At 30.6% G+C, this 17,941-nt stretch overlaps 2 protein-coding genes across 4 annotated transcripts; both read left to right on the forward strand.

Moving 5' to 3' along the window:
- Positions 1-893: 893 nt before the first annotated feature.
- On the forward strand, positions 894-8,998 carry LOC106463585 (zinc finger protein 2 homolog). Of its 2 annotated transcripts, none has more exons than XM_022391111.1 (3): positions 894-1,056; positions 2,687-2,806; positions 3,702-8,998. In XM_022391111.1, the coding sequence occupies exon 3, from the start codon at positions 4,363-4,365 to the stop codon at positions 6,043-6,045; it is 1,683 nt and encodes a 560-aa protein (XP_022246819.1). In that variant the 5' UTR covers positions 894-1,056; positions 2,687-2,806; positions 3,702-4,362; the 3' UTR covers positions 6,046-8,998. The 2 variants fall into 2 exon arrangements, with proteins under 2 accessions (XP_022246819.1, XP_022246820.1); XM_022391112.1 differs by having other exon boundaries at positions 918-1,031.
- An 88-nt stretch (positions 8,999-9,086) lies between these two features.
- On the forward strand, positions 9,087-17,782 carry LOC111086798. 2 transcript variants are annotated; one of them, XM_022391113.1, is made up of 2 exons: positions 9,087-9,623; positions 16,098-17,782. In XM_022391113.1, exon 2 carries the CDS (start codon positions 16,665-16,667, stop codon positions 17,667-17,669), a length of 1,005 nt encoding a protein of 334 aa, XP_022246821.1. In that variant the 5' UTR covers positions 9,087-9,623; positions 16,098-16,664; the 3' UTR covers positions 17,670-17,782. The 2 variants fall into 2 exon arrangements, with proteins under 2 accessions (XP_022246821.1, XP_022246822.1); XM_022391114.1 differs by having other exon boundaries at positions 9,087-9,436.
- Positions 17,783-17,941: the final 159 nt, after the last annotated feature.

Raw genomic sequence — 17,941 nt, forward strand, 5'->3', positions numbered from 1 at the left:
TGAAAAGGTGGTGTCTATTTACTTGTGACCACGCTGTGTATGTATAAACTGTATACATAAAAGCCTTTCTGAAGAGAAACCTTCATTAAATGTATTTATGCTACCTTTTAACAAATGACTGAATCTCACACTTCAGTAATAATGTCGTAACTCCGTGAATAATATGTTATGAAAAACAACAACAAAAAGATAAACAAAGTATAGGATTGTTTCACAATAAACCACTGGGGAAGCAAGAAAGTATTATTATCCACAGTGTATGTTGGAAATTTTAAAGTATTTTTATAATATAATTGCAGTCTTGCATTACGATGCGATACTCTTATTATCAGAACTCGAGTCCCCCGATAGGTCAATGGTAAGTTTAAGAACTTGCAACAGCTAAAATATGGGGTTCGACTCCCAGTGCTGGACATAGCTGATAGCCCACTGTGGTTTTGCTCTAAAGCAAACAAACAAACAAAATCAGAATTTCATTCTTCTCTGTGATAGTAAAGTGCTGTTGACTGGGTTTCATCCCTCTGGTCCTATTTCAAAATTAAGGACGGAGGCAGAATGCATTAGTACATTTGACATAAATACAAAATACAAACACTGGTTATGCTATAAAAATAAATATAATAATTCAAACACTGAATAAACATAATACCGATATATGTATATTTAGGGCAAATGGAGAAATTATAATATTTTAGGTGGAAACTATAGAAAACATAATATTAATAAATAAAACATAAGACATATTCTGGAGGGACAAAAATGTTTATACTGTCCTTTTTATCTAAGTTATTTTTTTCTAATTGATCGTTTTCTTTATTATTCATCACTACACTAAATAAAATAAAATATAGAGAGAAAAATTAAAATAGATGGCAGAAGGATCCACACACTTCTTTTGTTTCGTTCTAAAACTCCATTAAGTTTAGGGGATGTAGCACTATTGATGTATTGTCAAGTTGATATTATATTTATTTTGAATGTTATTATACTTGGAGTTCTTCATCAAGAAAAATCTCATACTAACTGTTATTGTAAGCTGAGGCAACAAAATTTTAAGTGAGAAAATAAGTTGAATAAATGTTATTGTTAATAATAATAGATACTAAGATAGCTAAGAGTCTTAGTAAGAAGGACTAAGATTAGTAAGAATTACTTCAATTAGTAATATTAATAATAGTTTCGTTTTGAGTTTACTTACTGATTAAAACTAAAAGTTATTTTATTACAAGTTACAGTAAGGAAGAATAATTTTAAAGCGAATACGACGTTTCGATCATTTGAGAATGATCGCACCAGTGATCAGAATATCGTTCATTACTTTCATTTTAAAACTGGTATAGTAATAATGGCACCAGTAAAAATGCCTAGACTGTCCATTTAATCAATTCTGATCGCCTTAAAAACCACACCAAATGCCTTCTCGTACTTCTATCCGCATAGACTACATAATATTATTCAATTTATTGTGAAATCATAATTCATAAAAATGTTTCAGAACCAAAACAAAAATGCATGGAGGAGCCATTTATTCAATTTCGATTGCCTTAAAAACCACACCAAATAGGTTAGAAGACGATCATACACGTTTTAGCTCCCTGTTTGGGAACTTTTGTGTTGGTATGCCAACATTTGTACTTTGAAAATAAAAAATTAAAGCTAAAGACTAATAACGTTTTCATATGTGTACATTAGAAAATGAATAACGATGTGAGATAAGAGAGAAACAGACACATTTTAGTGCCCCATCCAGGCACTTTTGTATTGGTCTGGCAACATTTTTACTCATTAAACAAAATTGAGAAGCCATAGATGAATAAATTTTCTCTTATGTGTACATTAGGGAATAAGTAACAATGTGAAATGGGTTTGTTGGAGATGAACAGACATGTTTTAGTGCCCTGTATGGACACTTTTGTGTTGGTACTGCTATAATGGTTATTCTTGTTATCATTTAACATATGGAGGAAAAGTAAAAGTTTTATATTATTTTAAGTCGATCTGAGTTGTTTTTGTGGTCTGTCTAGCAAATTTTTCCTTGGTCCAGCTTTCACCCCTTTTTAGTGTACCATTATTTGTACCTTTTTTAACATTTAGCATACTTTCAACTGATACGGAAATAATAATAAAATGACTGTGTGGTAGGTATGAGCAAGGTTTAGTCCAGGATGTGAAGACTGTGGCTGTTCTTGTTAACAAGATATGGATGAACATGCAAATAAACCATGTTTAAACATATAAATAAATCAAAATATATGGTTATCTCTTAAATGAAATCCATTAACTCTTTAAAACAAATTTATATCCTCTCTCTACCCTTTCTCTTTGAAAATGGAAATCTTCCAATCATCAGGAATTTCTCCATTGCTAAGAAACTTCTAAAAAAATAAATTAAAGTCTCTACTAAATTTATGCTAAGCATTTTCGAGATTTTAAGATTCATCTCATCAGAACCAGAAGCTTTATTCTCAAGAAGTTTTTGTAAAAACAGACACTTCTTCAACATCAGTAACATTTAAGGAAAAATCTTCCCCATCTTTAAAGAACTTGTTCAATATGGGAATATATTTCTTACTTTCTGTAGAACACCAGCAATAATATTGTTTAGCACTTTAGCCATGTTACCTTCAAAATATCTTAAAGTGCTATTATTATTATCTTTGATTCTCTCTTTTTTTTTTTTCTGCAGTTAATGTATATATACATTCTTCGTGTCAACTACTGTGCCAAGACCCAAGACATTTCCACAATTTCTCTTAGCCTTAACAACAGTTTTTTTTTGTAAACTTCAGGATCTTCCATTTTACAGGTGAGTTTCATGTTTATTTAAGCTGTGCATTTTTCATTTATGTATATGCTTTTAGCTTTATTTCATTCACATTTTTGCTTTAAAAAAAAGAGGGATGGATGTTAAAGATTCTGGGTTAGTCGAATGGTTTTATGTCACCATGCTTTTTCTTAAAAATAGTATTATTTCTTCAACTGAGCTTAATTAATTTCTAGTGAACAAATATTTTCATCAGAGCAACTAAAACACTTGGAAAAGAAATTAATTTGTAAGTTACACTATACATTTTTTGTGTGCTAGATTACTTTTAAAATGAGAAAGCTGAATGTGAAATCATCTACATTGTGAGTGTAATTCCTTTTTGATTAAAAGGCTAGAGAAAAATTACCTAATTGTTATTAGGATATATCAATCTGTCAGTTGTATGTACTAGCCCTGATGAAGTTGCAAAGGTAAAATGTTGGTTCAAATAAAAAGTTCTTTTATAATTATCTGGGGTTTAAAGGTCATTTTTCTCTAGCCTTTTAATCAAAATGTGTAAATCCCTCCAGCATGCTCTACAAATTTTGAAAGAGTGTAATTCCTGTTGAATTAAACAAAAAACTTATCAGAATTTACAAATGAGCCTAGTTTCAAAGCTTATATATTATCTTTATATGATATGTTTAAGTAACTTGACAAACTAGCCTTTGATATAAAAGCATGTTAGATAATTATAAGACTAACCATTAAAATTTACTTATGTTTTAAGAAAAACATAACACATGCTTAAATCTTATGTTATAAAGTTTTTGTTGTTATGTTATCATGAAATATAACCCTTTTACAAATCACTGAGTTGTAATATAATGTGTAAGAAAAGGTGATTGTAATGTATTATTTTAGTAAAAAAAGTATTACATTTAACTGTTTGTAGATCTGTCCATGTTTCTGAAGAGAACCTGCTCTTACTTGCCTGACGGGAAACTTCTTTGTCGTATACCATTTCTGATTTTAATGGAGTGCAAGTTAGAGAAAAGTTCTTCAAATTAATTGCCAAATCAGAAGTCTTGAATGTCAATTAAAAATAGATTCTGCACGAAAAGATAAGAGATTTGAATCAGAAGAGGAGTGAATACTTCAAGTCATGTCAAATATTTCTCAGTTATGCAAATTTAGAAAAACAAGTTCTCAGTTCTTTCTTAATACACAGTAACACTAACAGAAAGTTCAAAAAATGTGATGTAAACATCAGCCTCAGTTCTCAGGGATTGCCTTAGATACTATAGAATAAATATAGAACTAGAACATTTAACTTTCTAATATACCATTTAGATTGTGCATTGTTTCAATGAAGACTAAGGTATCAAGAGGAATCAATTACTTTTAAGTCAACTCCCTTGAAATAAAAACAAGCTGTTATGTTTCTTTGTGCTCAATATAACCATATCCAAATCCATAAACTCGACAAATAAAGTGTGTTTTCATGTTAAAGAAACTAAGATTATAACTCTTTTTATGGCAACATTGGGCAATAGAAAGAATGAAAAGCAAAGCAAACATTACAAGATGGTTAAAAGCAAGTTTCTTTTGTAAGCATGGAGAAAACGCTGAATATCGTGAAAAGGAAGGGACTTTTAGGTCCTGAAATAAAAACAAACTTTGAACCTATTATAGTAATTAAACAAGAACCAAATGAAAACCTCATAAGTTTTTGTGATGTAGGTGATTTGGTGGAGAATTCCAGTGATTCAACAGATTTTGTTTCTCATGTGGAACCAGAGGTTCAATCTAGTTCACGGTTAAGAGGTTTGGTTAGTATTAGTGATGTGCCATATAAAAGAACTAAAAACAATTTTGAAAAGTTCACTGAAGTAGAACACAACATGGAGACTTCTGCTAGTGTTATACGTTCTCAAAAAGTTAATCAAACTATATATAATTCTGATGAGTTTCCCAATCTGGAATTTCAATTGGATTGTGATTTAGATCCAATATATGATGAGCTTATGAATTCTAAGGTTGCTAAAAGTTCTGTAGATTATGAATCGGTAAAATCACAATTTTTAAGTGAGCCATCAGGTGCAAAGAAAATAATTCATGAGGGTCTAGTCAAACAAGAACCACTAGAAATTCGTTTTCCCAATTCTCAAATTAATAAAGTAGATTTTCATGCAGTAAAGGGTTCAGAGATTGAAAATGTAAGGGCAGAAATATCAGACTGTTCTCTTACAGAAGTTTCAAAAACATGTTATTCAGAAAAGGGAAGACCTTCAAAGACTAACTGCCTGACTATAAAAGTGAACACACGCAAAAATCTTAATAGAAATAGGTTATATTCTCAAATTTCAGATTTTGAGAAAGAGAAACTATCAAGACGTTGTTTACGAACATATACCAGAAAAAGAAAGGTTGAACCTCAGATATTTGACTCTCAATCAGAAATTTTACCTGCCCTTTCAAAAACACACAGTTTAAACATGTCGGATCCTTTCCAGTTGCCATATACTGATTTACAAGATACACTCAAAATAAAATTACCTTTTGAGGGAGAGGAATTAAGTGTCTGTGATACTGAAGAAGATAAACCAATTCAAAGATGCAACACTGGATCTCCAGAAAAAGCCCTTATTCGACATCCAAGGGTTAGACAGTGTGAATACTGTGGGAAAGTATTTTCATCCAGTATGTTCATACAGTTCAAGCGACACCTTAGTGATCACACCGGAGATAAACCATTTCAGTGTACAAAGTGTGGGAAAAAGTATTGTACTGAAGGAGATTTGAGAAGGCACATAAAGAATGCAACCCATGACAACCCATCTCAGAAAAAGCCTTGTAGTACTTGTGGTAAACTCATTACAAATGTGAACCATCACTACAGAAGAGTTCACTTAGACATCAGAAATTATCCTTGCATCATATGTGGGAAAAGGTTTAAAACTGGTACAAAACTTCAAGATCATCTCGGAAGTATACACGATGGTGAGGCTCAGTATCAGTGCCACTTCTGTGGTAAACGATACACCCAAGCTTGTAACTTCCAGTATCACCTACGAACACATTCGAAGAATCAGAAACCCTTTAAATGTACCGAGTGTGAAAAGACTTTTACATCAAAGTATACATTGATCAACCATATGAAGATTCATGCAGATGGCATACCCCCTGTATGTAATAAGTGTGGTTGGGGTTTTGTCAGTGAACACGAACTAAATGAACACAGTTGCAATTCATCTTTGTTGTTGATGGACAGAGTTGTAAAAAAGACAGACCTCTGATGACATAAACTTGTGTGAGAAGATTTAAACAATGTTTTTTTTTGTGTAAAAAGTTAAAAAAGTGATTATGATATAATTATTATGTGCCATCAAAACTTGAAATACTGGAGGATAACATGAGTGTAAACATTTTTTCAATGTACAGGTTTTTCAAAGAAAGCAAATGCAAATAAGTTCACTGGCGAATTATTTGTTGATTAGAATGGTAATGAAGGAACTGAAACTGAACACAGTTTTAAGCTCATTTCAAGTATTAGTATAATGATGTGAAAAATTTTCAAATTTACACTTCACATATATATTGAGGTTCAAAGAAACCACAAACATTTAAGAAATTTTCTTCAGGTGATATTCCATTTGATAAAGAAAGTTTTAACTAAAAATAATACAAGTAATTATGTTCTAATTTACATTCACTAAGTTGTGGAATGTTTTCAGAATGACTCCAACACAAGATGTTTATTAGATATTTCCATCTTTTCACTTTTCCACTTCTACAAATTTTCTATTTCATAACGTTCATTATAACCAGATTGATGCCCTAAGCTAGGGAAATCTTGTTTTACCTAAATTATTTATGGTCAGAAATGAAATTTCCATTTCTTTCTATCCTCCACTTTTCTGTATTTATTTTGAAGATGATATTTTTACAATCTTCAAGGATATTGATAGTTTTCTTTCACATTTAAATGCGATCCATCTCAGTGTTGTGTTTTCTGTTGAAAATGAAGTTGATGGAAATATTTTTTCAATTTTTTGATTGAAAAAAATGAAAGTGGATTTTATACCACTGCTTTTTGTAGAGACAAACATTGTGAGATTATATTCATTGGAATTCTTTCCATGACCCTATACAAAAAATATGGATCATGAAAGTTCTTTTTAATATAGCTAAAATCTCTGCCTGTTCAACAGAGATAAGTGTGTTAAAATCACAATTAACAAAACAAATATCCCCTCACAGTTATAAATAAAACTTTATCATCATTAGAAAATTAATCACAACCTAAAAATATATCCAACCAGTTTTATTTTACTACGTTATTACCTTATAACCCTAGGCTTTCAAATCATCCAAAACTGGTTAAATACAATTAAAGAATACAACATGAATTTAGATGTGAAATCATCCTTCCTACCAGCAAGAAAAATAGCTCAAATTATATTGTACAAGTTTGCTGACAAGTGAATTACAGGATTTTTGTATCAAACTACACGTAAAGATTGTTTATTCTTGCCAACAAGTGTGTACAATATTAAAAGACATTTGAAAGCCTCTTCCTTTGTGTTTGAGCACGTGGCTTAAAATAATCATTTTTTTGGGGGGGATATTAAAATCATTGACATAGAAAATAATATAAATGAAAGAAAAATCAAAGGAGCTCTCTTTATTAAAAAAACAAACTTAGCATTAACCAGTATTCAGGTGTACAATTATTTTAATTTTTCCTTATTTAACAATTGTGTTTGACTTGCTTTTATTTTGTTGCTTAGCAATGTAGTATTGCTGTTGTGCTGAAACATATAACAAATATGTACATTCACCTGACAATGTTAAGTAACCCTAGCAAAACTTAGCTTTAAAAAAACAGTTTTAAGAACATAATAATTTGTTTTATCCATAAATAAAACTTTAATTGTTATATTACAAGTTATTTCTTTAATTCAATATGTTTGATGAAGAGTTTTTGAAAGTTTGTGTTTTCAAATAAACCTTTATTATAAGTAAAGTATTTTTACTTTTTCTTTACTATGATTATTTTGCCCATCTTCATGTGATTGTTTATATGCTTTTGACGATACATTTAACTAAGATAGTTACTTCTGTATCTTGTTAGATATTTCATTTTGCAGCAAAACTGGACACCTCTGGTCAATCCACATGTGCTTGCTTACAGGATTAACTTGTATTAAAAGGTCATATTTCATGATTTGTGTGCATAAGCTATCAACTAGTAATATTTTTCTATCTTTAATTCTAGTTACCCTTGTCATACTATCAACTGACAGTTTTAAGAGTAGGATTTTTTGTGTAAGTTTTATTCATTGTAAGTTCATAGTATCTATTCTGTTTTCTATTATTTTTGTAGCACTTGCATTCTAAACTATTCCCCCCCTCTCTTATTGCCCTAATTTGCTTGGAAAGTAATAAATTATCTATTTTAAGTGAAAAAGCTATGCAAAGGGCTGTCTGCACTGTTGCTATTAAACCTCTTACCTTCAGCATTATAAGCCCTTAAGCTCACTTATGAGCACCAGGGGGCTACAATCAGATATGCACATTGAATTATGCCCTATGAAAAAAAATAGGTGCGTTTCTTGTCACGTATCTATTTTACAGTAACTAGTTTAACCCTGATGAAGAAAGACCTACATTTTGAAAGTGCTTGGGTTATAGGGTTTCTTATTTTTGTCTTTAATTGATTTTTTGAACCTATGTGTTTTCGTAATAAATACGTAAAAAGTAATCTGAAGACCAGTAAATTTACAACACAGATGAGATTTTTATATTAAAATATTTCACTATCTTATTATCAAATATATTTAAATATATGTTATGTTAAAAAAAATACTGGTGAACGTGGACTCATTTCTAACATATTTGAAGAAAACCATCTTCAAATACAGAAACAGGTTAAATGTAATAAATCTGAACATAGTAATTAATAGTAATTTCAAAACACGTTTCTCTTTTTTCTAAACTTCTAGAATGTTTATGGTAACTTTTATAAGCTCCTTTATTATGATCTGTTTATCTTGTTTGTAAATATTTTCCACACACACACATGTACATATATATATATATGTATGTATGTAAACTTGAATTAGGATTAAGTATTTGCCAAGAGAAGTTGGTGTGTTGCTTATCAGATTGCAAACCAAATAGTGTTCCCAGAAAAAAATATAAGAGGTTTCAAATAAATTTAGCAGTGATAATTAGAGTTATGTGAATTTTTTTGGAATAAACGTTATGTTTTTCATTTGAGTATTACAAAATATTTCTTTCATATAAATGTTTGTGCTTAAGTATACAAGATTCAAATGAAAAACTATTCAAACAAAAGAATGTGTATCTGTTTTTACAAACTGGAAAAAGGCGAATGAATATATGAACTAAAATTGCTGTAGGCTGTTGCTAAACGACGTTATTGGTTGCAATGCGTATTTGTGACAACGCATTTTCAATTGATCACATACGGGCCATGACTAGTCAGTTACGTATATAGCGGGCGTAGGTATAGGGCAGATATATACGTCATTTTTAATAGTGTAAATAAAACAGGTAGTTGAAACTAGAATTTAATTACTGTAGGGCTATATTCTATTAATTTCTAGTACACTTTAAAGTATTAACAATCTTTTTTAAAAAAGGCGCTACATTGAGACTAAGGTAATAATATTTTCCTTTTTAAGGACGTATGATAAATAGGTGATTTTCAGGCAGTATCGTACACATTGGATTTGGAGCGAAAACTGTTAAATATCTTTATTATAAAAACTAAAAGAAGAGACAATTATATTAGGCCTGAGCTTCTGATTAGTCGGGTAAAACGGAGGAACTAAAGAAGTTTTACTAGGTACTGGTTGTTCCTCTTCATTAAACAAGTAGTTGGATTGTTAATCCCATTTGCATTATGTTTTTAAAAGTTAATAATTTCGTGATTTTGCTAGTAGTAGCCTACATAATTTGGCGCCTTTGTCATTAATGAATGTTTTCCCGCTAACATAAACTTTAGCTACAACTGAGTACAACTTACAAGCATTATTAATAGTAATAGCGATAGTTGTTCTCTTAATGCTCGTTACTAGTAGTAGTAGCAGTAATCAGTTATTCATCAGAAGTTTTAACTTAAGGCTTAAGCCTCTCCCTAGTATTAATTGTATTAACTAGTATGTTATTGTTACTTTTCAGTGCTTTTACTTTTCAGATGTCACCCTAACACGTAAAGTAAAAATGCGCTATTCTTGTAATTATAAGTTTATTGATTCCAAGTCTAAAAAATGTATGTTAAGCATATATACTTTCTAATCTCATAAATTTGTTTTCAACTAAAGTTTTAATGGATTTTATATTAATTTTTTTGCTACTGCGTTTGTGAAAATCGTGTGCAGTATTGAAATACATGGTCAGTTTAAATGGAATATTAAATTAATAAACCAAAGAACAGAAATAATAGGTGCATGTTATTGATAACAGTTTCCCCATTGGATTAAACCCACTATTGGTATTGGAGTAATAAAAGTAATATTACTGTTAATCAAGGAGAAGGTAATATTTGGTAGTTTATACCACATTTTTAGTACGATAAAAATTGATAATGTTATCACTAACTTACACTTTTTATACAAGGTGAAGTATTCAGTGCAAAGTTTTCCAAGTAAATTTTGTGTTAATATCATGAGAAGAAAAAGAAATAATGGATTTCCTTTCCCTACATACACAAAAATGGGAACAGTCATTCAAGTTTTACTAATACTATGTTACCAGTAGTTTGTCTTTATAGAATCACAATCGGTATCAGACATAAATGAAAGTGTGAGCATAATTTTTGTACTATTGCTACTGTTAATCTGGCAATATTTTTGGGTGAGGAAGAGATGAAATTTTACATACTAAAATATTATATCATTAGAAATAAACCCTTCTCTTTTTTTTTCTTAACTTACTCCAGTATTGTGTTATAAAACCTGTACACCATATTACAACACTTTATTTGAAGTATTTTCAATGCTTCATCTTTTTTTTTCTTTGTAAATCTTTTAATATAATTACACAACCTTTCTTTTATTATTAGTTGGGCCTTAAGACATCACTCATTAAAACGTTTTATAGTGAGTATAGAAGAAACTGATGTTAGAAATTGTAAATCAGAAGAGTTGCTTAATAAATATAAAGAACTCCTTCAGAGGTTTAGGGATAGAAACAGACATGTACTCTTTTAAGAATGTTCCTTCGGCCAGATGCAGAAATGAATTACTTAGCAGGACCCAGGACTTAATGATTATCATGGATATGCTCAGAGTAACAGATGGTGTGATTGAACCTGTAGGATAGTTTCAGGTTATGGGGAATTAAATCTTGGAGGTGGGTGACACCTAATTAGGTTAAATAGTAGGTTGTTTGGGGAAGCTTTAATTGTATTCACTAAAGATAGGTTAAACTTGTGTAGCGGTGAGAGAAATTGGGAATAAACAAAATGATAGGTTAGCAAGGACAACAAGAAATTTGGAAGGAGAATCAGAGAAAAACAAATAATAGCTTTAAAGATAAGTCTTTCAGATTTAAAAACGAACATAGTAGGATTAAGAATAAACTTAATTGCCATTGTCATTTTATTTGGAATAATAGGAAAGTGTAGAAGTAATAGTTGAAATGAAAGGCTATGATATAATGGAAATTAGTGAAACTTGGTTAGATTCGGAGAATATTGATAATAGGAATTATTTGAGGTTATAAGTTATTTAACAGTGATAGACTTTAAGAGAGTGACAAGGTGGTCTTCATATAAGAGATGAACTGCATCATATTAGGACTGAAGGCATAAGAAATGGTAGTCAGGACATTGAATTTATATTGGTTAAAATTGGAGGTTTGAAGGTAGAAAGTTTGTAATTGGCATAATAGGACACCTAACTGGACTAATAATAACATTAAAGCAATAATTATGGGATACTTTAATTTTAGACGCATTGATTGATTGAGGTCAAACAATGAGGGAGAGATTTTTTTGAACTTGTTTACATGTATTCTGAAGTGATGGGTTGAGTATGATCCAGTGGTTGGCAGACCCAACTGTGGGTCTGAGATTCCCTTGGTACAAGCTCCGTTATAGCCAAAAACAAATGTATCACGCTCCTCACTTTAGGGTCATGGGTACATTATGAGAATGACAGTCAAACCACACTGTTGGATGGAAGTAGCCAAAGAGTTGGTGTTAGGTGATCTTTACTAACTGCCTTTCCTCTAGTATATCACTTGAAGTTGAAGTGGCTATCTGAGATAGCCACTGGGTAGATTTGTGTGGAAATTAAACTAACCATCGGTTTACAGAGGCATCCAATGAAAAGTTTTCCAAAAGACTTTATTTCTATGAAATTTATAATGTGTACATATGTTAGGAATACTTATTAATTCATTGTATAACAAGTGAGCTTCATAATTTACAATTCAAAACTTCTTAAAGAAGCTAATTTAAGAAGCAACGCTATAGGTCAGTGTACTTCTAATGGACTGCAAGCTAAGTAATAAGCGAACTCTACTATTCTGCTCATTTAATCTCGGTTGAAATGTGCTGATCAGTAGACTTTCCTTTATGCACAGTTCCTGTTCTCCATCTTTTTCCTATGTCACCATGAAAAGCATTGGCTTGAGGAATGTCCTTATTCATTTAAACCAATATATTACTAGCTTATTAAAAATTGTTAATTTAAAAAGGGGGAATAGGGATCTTCAAAGAAATATAGAAACAAGATAGGTAGGTAACATAAAGTGAAAATGTAAATGCCAAAAAAGTAAACAAACAAACTTAAGGTTTGAGACATAGTGTTGACATTATTACCTCAAGATACAGATCCTTATTTTAACTCTATGTCTAAAAGCTGTGATATATAGGAGAGTCAAAATAGAGATTTGTAGCTTGAAGAAATAATGTCAACACTATGTTTCAAACTTTACGCTACTGTTATTGTTTCTGTATTTTTTTAAGATACCTATTCCCCCTTTTTAAATTAAAAATTTTAAGTAATCTTGTTTCTTTAGTTGTGTTTTTTTTATGTCCATCGTGAACATAAATCTGTATAATATCAATACTGTCCTATTTGAAACAGTTTAGTTTATTGAAATGAGTAGTTGATGTATGATGCTCTCTCAGGAAACAATGAGAACCTTTGGATTGACTTCATGCAGGTTTGATCGCTATTGCTTTTGATATTATTGCCACAATGTTATCATTGATTGTAGTACATCATGTATGATACATGGTGATTAACATACAACATGTTATTTATATGTTTGTAAAATATATGTAGCTACTATATCTATACCCTGTAGCTATATGGGGAGTCTGTAAACACAAATTTTATACATGCATGCACATGCAGTGCATTTTGACTAGTATTTATATATGTATATATATATATATTTATACATACATACACATGCTGGATTTATAGGTTTTCCTTAAGTTGTAAAGCCATACATAGAGATAGCCATATAAATATTTCAAGTTGTTTAGATGCATGCATATATTTTCAATGCAAATATAAGACAATGTGTCATCATATAATAGCATATGTATATAAATAACCATTTTAACTTTTTCTTGTACTTATATTTCCTCCTCTCTATTGGCCATAGTAAGGCCGGTCACGATTATGCTGCAACTGGCCAGATTTTCTCTTAAAGTGACACTCTATAGGGTCAAAACTTGTTAATTAACAATTATGAATTTATTATATTAATATATCTTTTTTCCCCCATCCATTTTCTGATGGAGTTTGGGTCATGACACTTCTATAACCCTCTTCCACTATGATGACCCTAAAATCTGGTGAGCCATCACTGCTGCATATTTTATCTGAAACTAAATATTTTTGTAATAAGATATATATAGCTACAAAATATCTGCCTCATTTTTGCCATCCCCTGCATGCAGGATTCTTGCCACTCCTTATAGTCAACGTCAAGGATTGCTACTGTATGTGCAGTATCTATAACATATGCAATCAGCCATCACCATGATTGCTGATCTGATGCTCAAAACTGAACTTGGTACCATCTTTTAAACTACAGCTTAATTTCTGTTGTGGGAGACAATCTAGATGTTTTTATGATGTATTAGACATTTGTGTAATTGGCCAAAATCAATCGTATCATGTAGTGGTAAAAAAAAACTAATCCTGTCAGCAGCGTTGTATCTGAAAGGGCAGGAATCATATACATAACGAAATTATATGTGACATCAATACAGTTGCAACAATAAGTTAATAATTTCTATGGTACATGTGTCATGCCTGCCTTATAAACTTTGAATTATATCCATGGGCTGTACACAGCTATAAATGTATGCATGTAGTAGATTATGAGGCTCCATATAAACCACAGACTATATTAAGATAATTGGGTATCAACGGTTATACAGCCACCGTTATTTGCTACTGAAATAAACTTAAAAACTACCCTACACGATGTGCAATGATGCATTTAATATTATTGCCCAGGTTTTGTTACAATATTACAGACATTTTTGCTGTAGGCTGACCGAATAATATTAAATAATAATAAAGAACAACAAATGGGCAATCCCTATTATGAACCACTATCGTGTTTCATGATAGAAGATACATGGATGATACCTTTATTAAAAAAATGAAAAACTGCAGATGGCTTGATTTATATGTTTAACTAAGGGTTTAGATAATCTGCTAAAGATGTGGGATACTTAGAAGTATTTATATTCATTTCTAGGCCATATGTTGCCAGCTGTGTATGCAGTAGTAATAAGCTTGGAAACCTAAAAGTATGAAATCCAAATTAATCTTGATAAAAATATCATGAATTAACTATTCCAGATTAAATAACAAATAAATAAATAAAATCCTTCTCCATATCAAATTACATATATTGTTGTGAATTACTTATGATACACTTAGCTTAGTAGTGATAAAACAGATAGATAAATAAATAATATATTCATAATATTCCTTTTCATTCTCATATTCCTTTAGTTGAAACTTACATTTCCAAAAAAATACCCAAAATGTAATGAAAGCTAAATGCTAAGCCTACGTTCACACAAATTCTGAGTTTCAGGTCTTCTTAGGCAGTATTAAAAAGAATATAAACCTAAAATGTTTGAATTTAGAATATGCTCAGTTTGGATTAAAACATAATAATCAATAAATAAAATAAAGATCCAAAACTTAAATTAACTAAGCTTAGACTATGCTCAATCTGAATTGATCCCTATTTTCTTTGTTTTTCTTAGTTCTGTTTGAGAGATGTGTATTACTTGGTTGAGTTCTTTTACCTCTAATCACCAAGTATGTTACAAGTTCTTGGTAACAAAACATTTGCAGTTTGGTCTATATAAAAAATAAAATAAAATGTTCATGTTAGATATTGCTGTAGTCTAGTTGTTTTATTACTTTAACATTCTGCACAGAATTACCTAAACCTCATTAATTGATGATGTTCCATTTAACTGTCAACTTGCATGTGTTTTGATGATTATGTTAATAGAATTTCTCTTAATTCCATCATTAACAAAAAAGAATTAATAATCAATTGATTCATGTGTGTGGTATTAGACCTTTCTCCAAAATAAAACCGACTCTACCAAATATATTTTTAAAGTATATCGTTTGTCATTTAGTTTACTTTTTCTTGCGGCTTGAGATACTTAATTTCTGTTGTAACTAGTTATTTGGCCATAAAAGATTATAAACCATTTCAATAACTAATATCATTCCATATGTGATATTGACATTTAATAGATAAATAGCCGAAGCGCTGGATATTTTTTAAGTGTAAAAAGTATTGATACTATCTACTTAGGCCTATTCTACATGTACATATCTATAAGAATTTTTTATGTGACTAGCACCAGCTCAACACAAAAATATATTACATGTTAAGTTAAGGTAAGACAAATTTAATTTGTTTAATTCATATAAATGACCTTACTGCTTGCATTTCCTTTCTCCTTTAAAAAAGAAGTTTTGTATCCTTTACAATTTGAGTATATTTCTTCAATGTAGTGTATGGCACATCATTCTCTAATAATGAAGTGTGAACTAATGCTGATATGACAGTATTTCACTGGCATACTTCCTTTTTGTCATGAATAAATAATAAAATAATTTGTTTAGTCTGATATTACATTCTTCACACAGTTGAAAATTTTGACAACCAATATCTTTCCAATTTTATGCTAAGTTCTGTCACTTATGACCTTAGTCAAAGAGAAATTTGAAGTTTGTTTTTGATGTTATGTTAATATGTAGCCTTTTTGAAATTGTTGAAATACATATATATATATATATCTTTGCAGATGCTGTAATGAAACAATAAGACTGCTCATGTATGCTTTGTGTGGAAAGGAAAGAATGATGTAAACTATCCTGAATGGACTGTTTTCATGTACCTTTTTTACAAATAGTAGTTCTGGCAAATCTTAAAATAGGGTAATTAATATATAGCAGATGAAGAAATGGTCTTGGAACTTCTTTTTTTGTTTTAGTCTTGAAACTCTGGATTTAATTTTAAAATTACTACAGAATTTTCTACAGCAGAATGTTCACAGCACTGTCCAAAAATGTTAGTTGTCTATGGGTTAAACCCAGAAGCTAGTATGTGTGCATGTACAAATAAAACTGGGCTGGAGAAAAATTATCTTGGTAGAGAATGACAAGATGTACACATAGCTTGTTATAAGACTTGTGGTGACAACATTGAAAGACAGAATCCTAATCTCAATGCATGAGTATATCACAACTGAGATTTTCTTAATTATGAAGACTGTTATCAACAGGAAGAAAATGATTTTATTCCTGAAACACATCTAAGAATGGAAGAACTAAAACTAATACCATAGTACAAGACATAAACCAAACTAATCATGAATTCAGAAGAAAATCAAGAATTATTTGAAAACTGTACAAATTTTCAGTACACATTACAAGATAATTTTCAGCCTCCAGCAATAATTAAAAAAGAACCTGAAGAAAACTTGATCAGTTATCAGTGTGAGAGTGATATGAATGAAACTCCAAAAGAGTCATTAGAATTCATTTCAAACATGGACCCAGATGTTAAACCTAGTTTTATGGAATTTACTGATGTTTTCTATGGAGACACTGAAAATAGTTCTGAAATAGCTACCAAAATAGAGCAGAATGTGGAGCCTTTCACCAGTGATACTTATCCTCACCACATAACATCCAAATTTTCTAAGAACACTAAAGATTGTATATCAGTAAAATCACAGTCTGTATGTGATTCAACAAGATTGAATGAAGTTATCCAAGAGTCTTTGTTTCTTGTGAAAGAAGAACCACTGGAAATATCCGAGTCCAATTTTGAAACTTGTGGAAAAGAATTCCAAGAAGTGAAAAAGCCAATAATTGGAAATAAGACAATATTACAACCAAACAATTTGTTTTCAAAATGTGCAGAAGTAAGTCACCCTGGAAACGTAAAATTTAACAAAACTAACTGCCAAACTGTAAAAATGAGCATTTCTTCTGAAAGCTTAGAATCACGGAAAGAAAAATCACGTATTTCTCGAACGTACACTCGAAAACGAAAGATTGAACCACCAACATGTGTATTTAACTTTCAAACAGAAAGTGTGCCTACTTGTTCGGAAGCTTATAATTTAAATATGGTAGATCTTTTCCAGTTACCATCTTCAGCTTTGGATGACACACACAAAATAAAATTACGTTCTGAAGGAGGAGAATTTAGTTTTTCTGCCACAGAAAAAGAAGAGACACTTAAGCAGAAACACAAAAGTAGATCTTCAAAAATGGTTTCTAGCCAACCATCAAAGGTTTTGAAGTGTGCAATTTGTAAAAACGTATATTTATGTCAGTATGTTGACACAACTCAAGTGAAACTTTAGTGTGAACTAGACCACCGTGACCCGTTGGGTCACCCACTATTCAGAGGTTATGAAGAATTCAAGCTAATTTCAATATTGCACCGAAATGAAGGTTTATTTTGAGATAATTTAATTAAATATTTCAATCCATTCGTGTTATTCATAATTCAAGAAAAGATATTTGATTGTTGATCGGGAGTAAAAGGAAAGACCATTTCATTTTTCAAAAAAAGTGAAGTAAGAAGTTTCGTAATGAGCGCGAACGGTTGTGTGATGTAAATTTATTCATGCTA

Source organism: Limulus polyphemus, unplaced genomic scaffold (assembly GCF_000517525.1).
Source record: "Limulus polyphemus unplaced genomic scaffold, Limulus_polyphemus-2.1.2 Scaffold1441, whole genome shotgun sequence".
Lineage (NCBI taxonomy): Eukaryota > Metazoa > Arthropoda > Merostomata > Xiphosura > Limulidae > Limulus > Limulus polyphemus.

Bases quoted from the DNA above. Each gene is read 5' to 3' on its own strand.
- LOC106463585 (XM_022391111.1), top strand. From the start codon at position 4,363: ATGGAGAAAACGCTGAATATCGTGAAAAGGAAGGGACTTTTAGGTCCT.
- LOC111086798 (XM_022391113.1), top strand. From the start codon at position 16,665: ATGAATTCAGAAGAAAATCAAGAATTATTTGAAAACTGTACAAATTTT.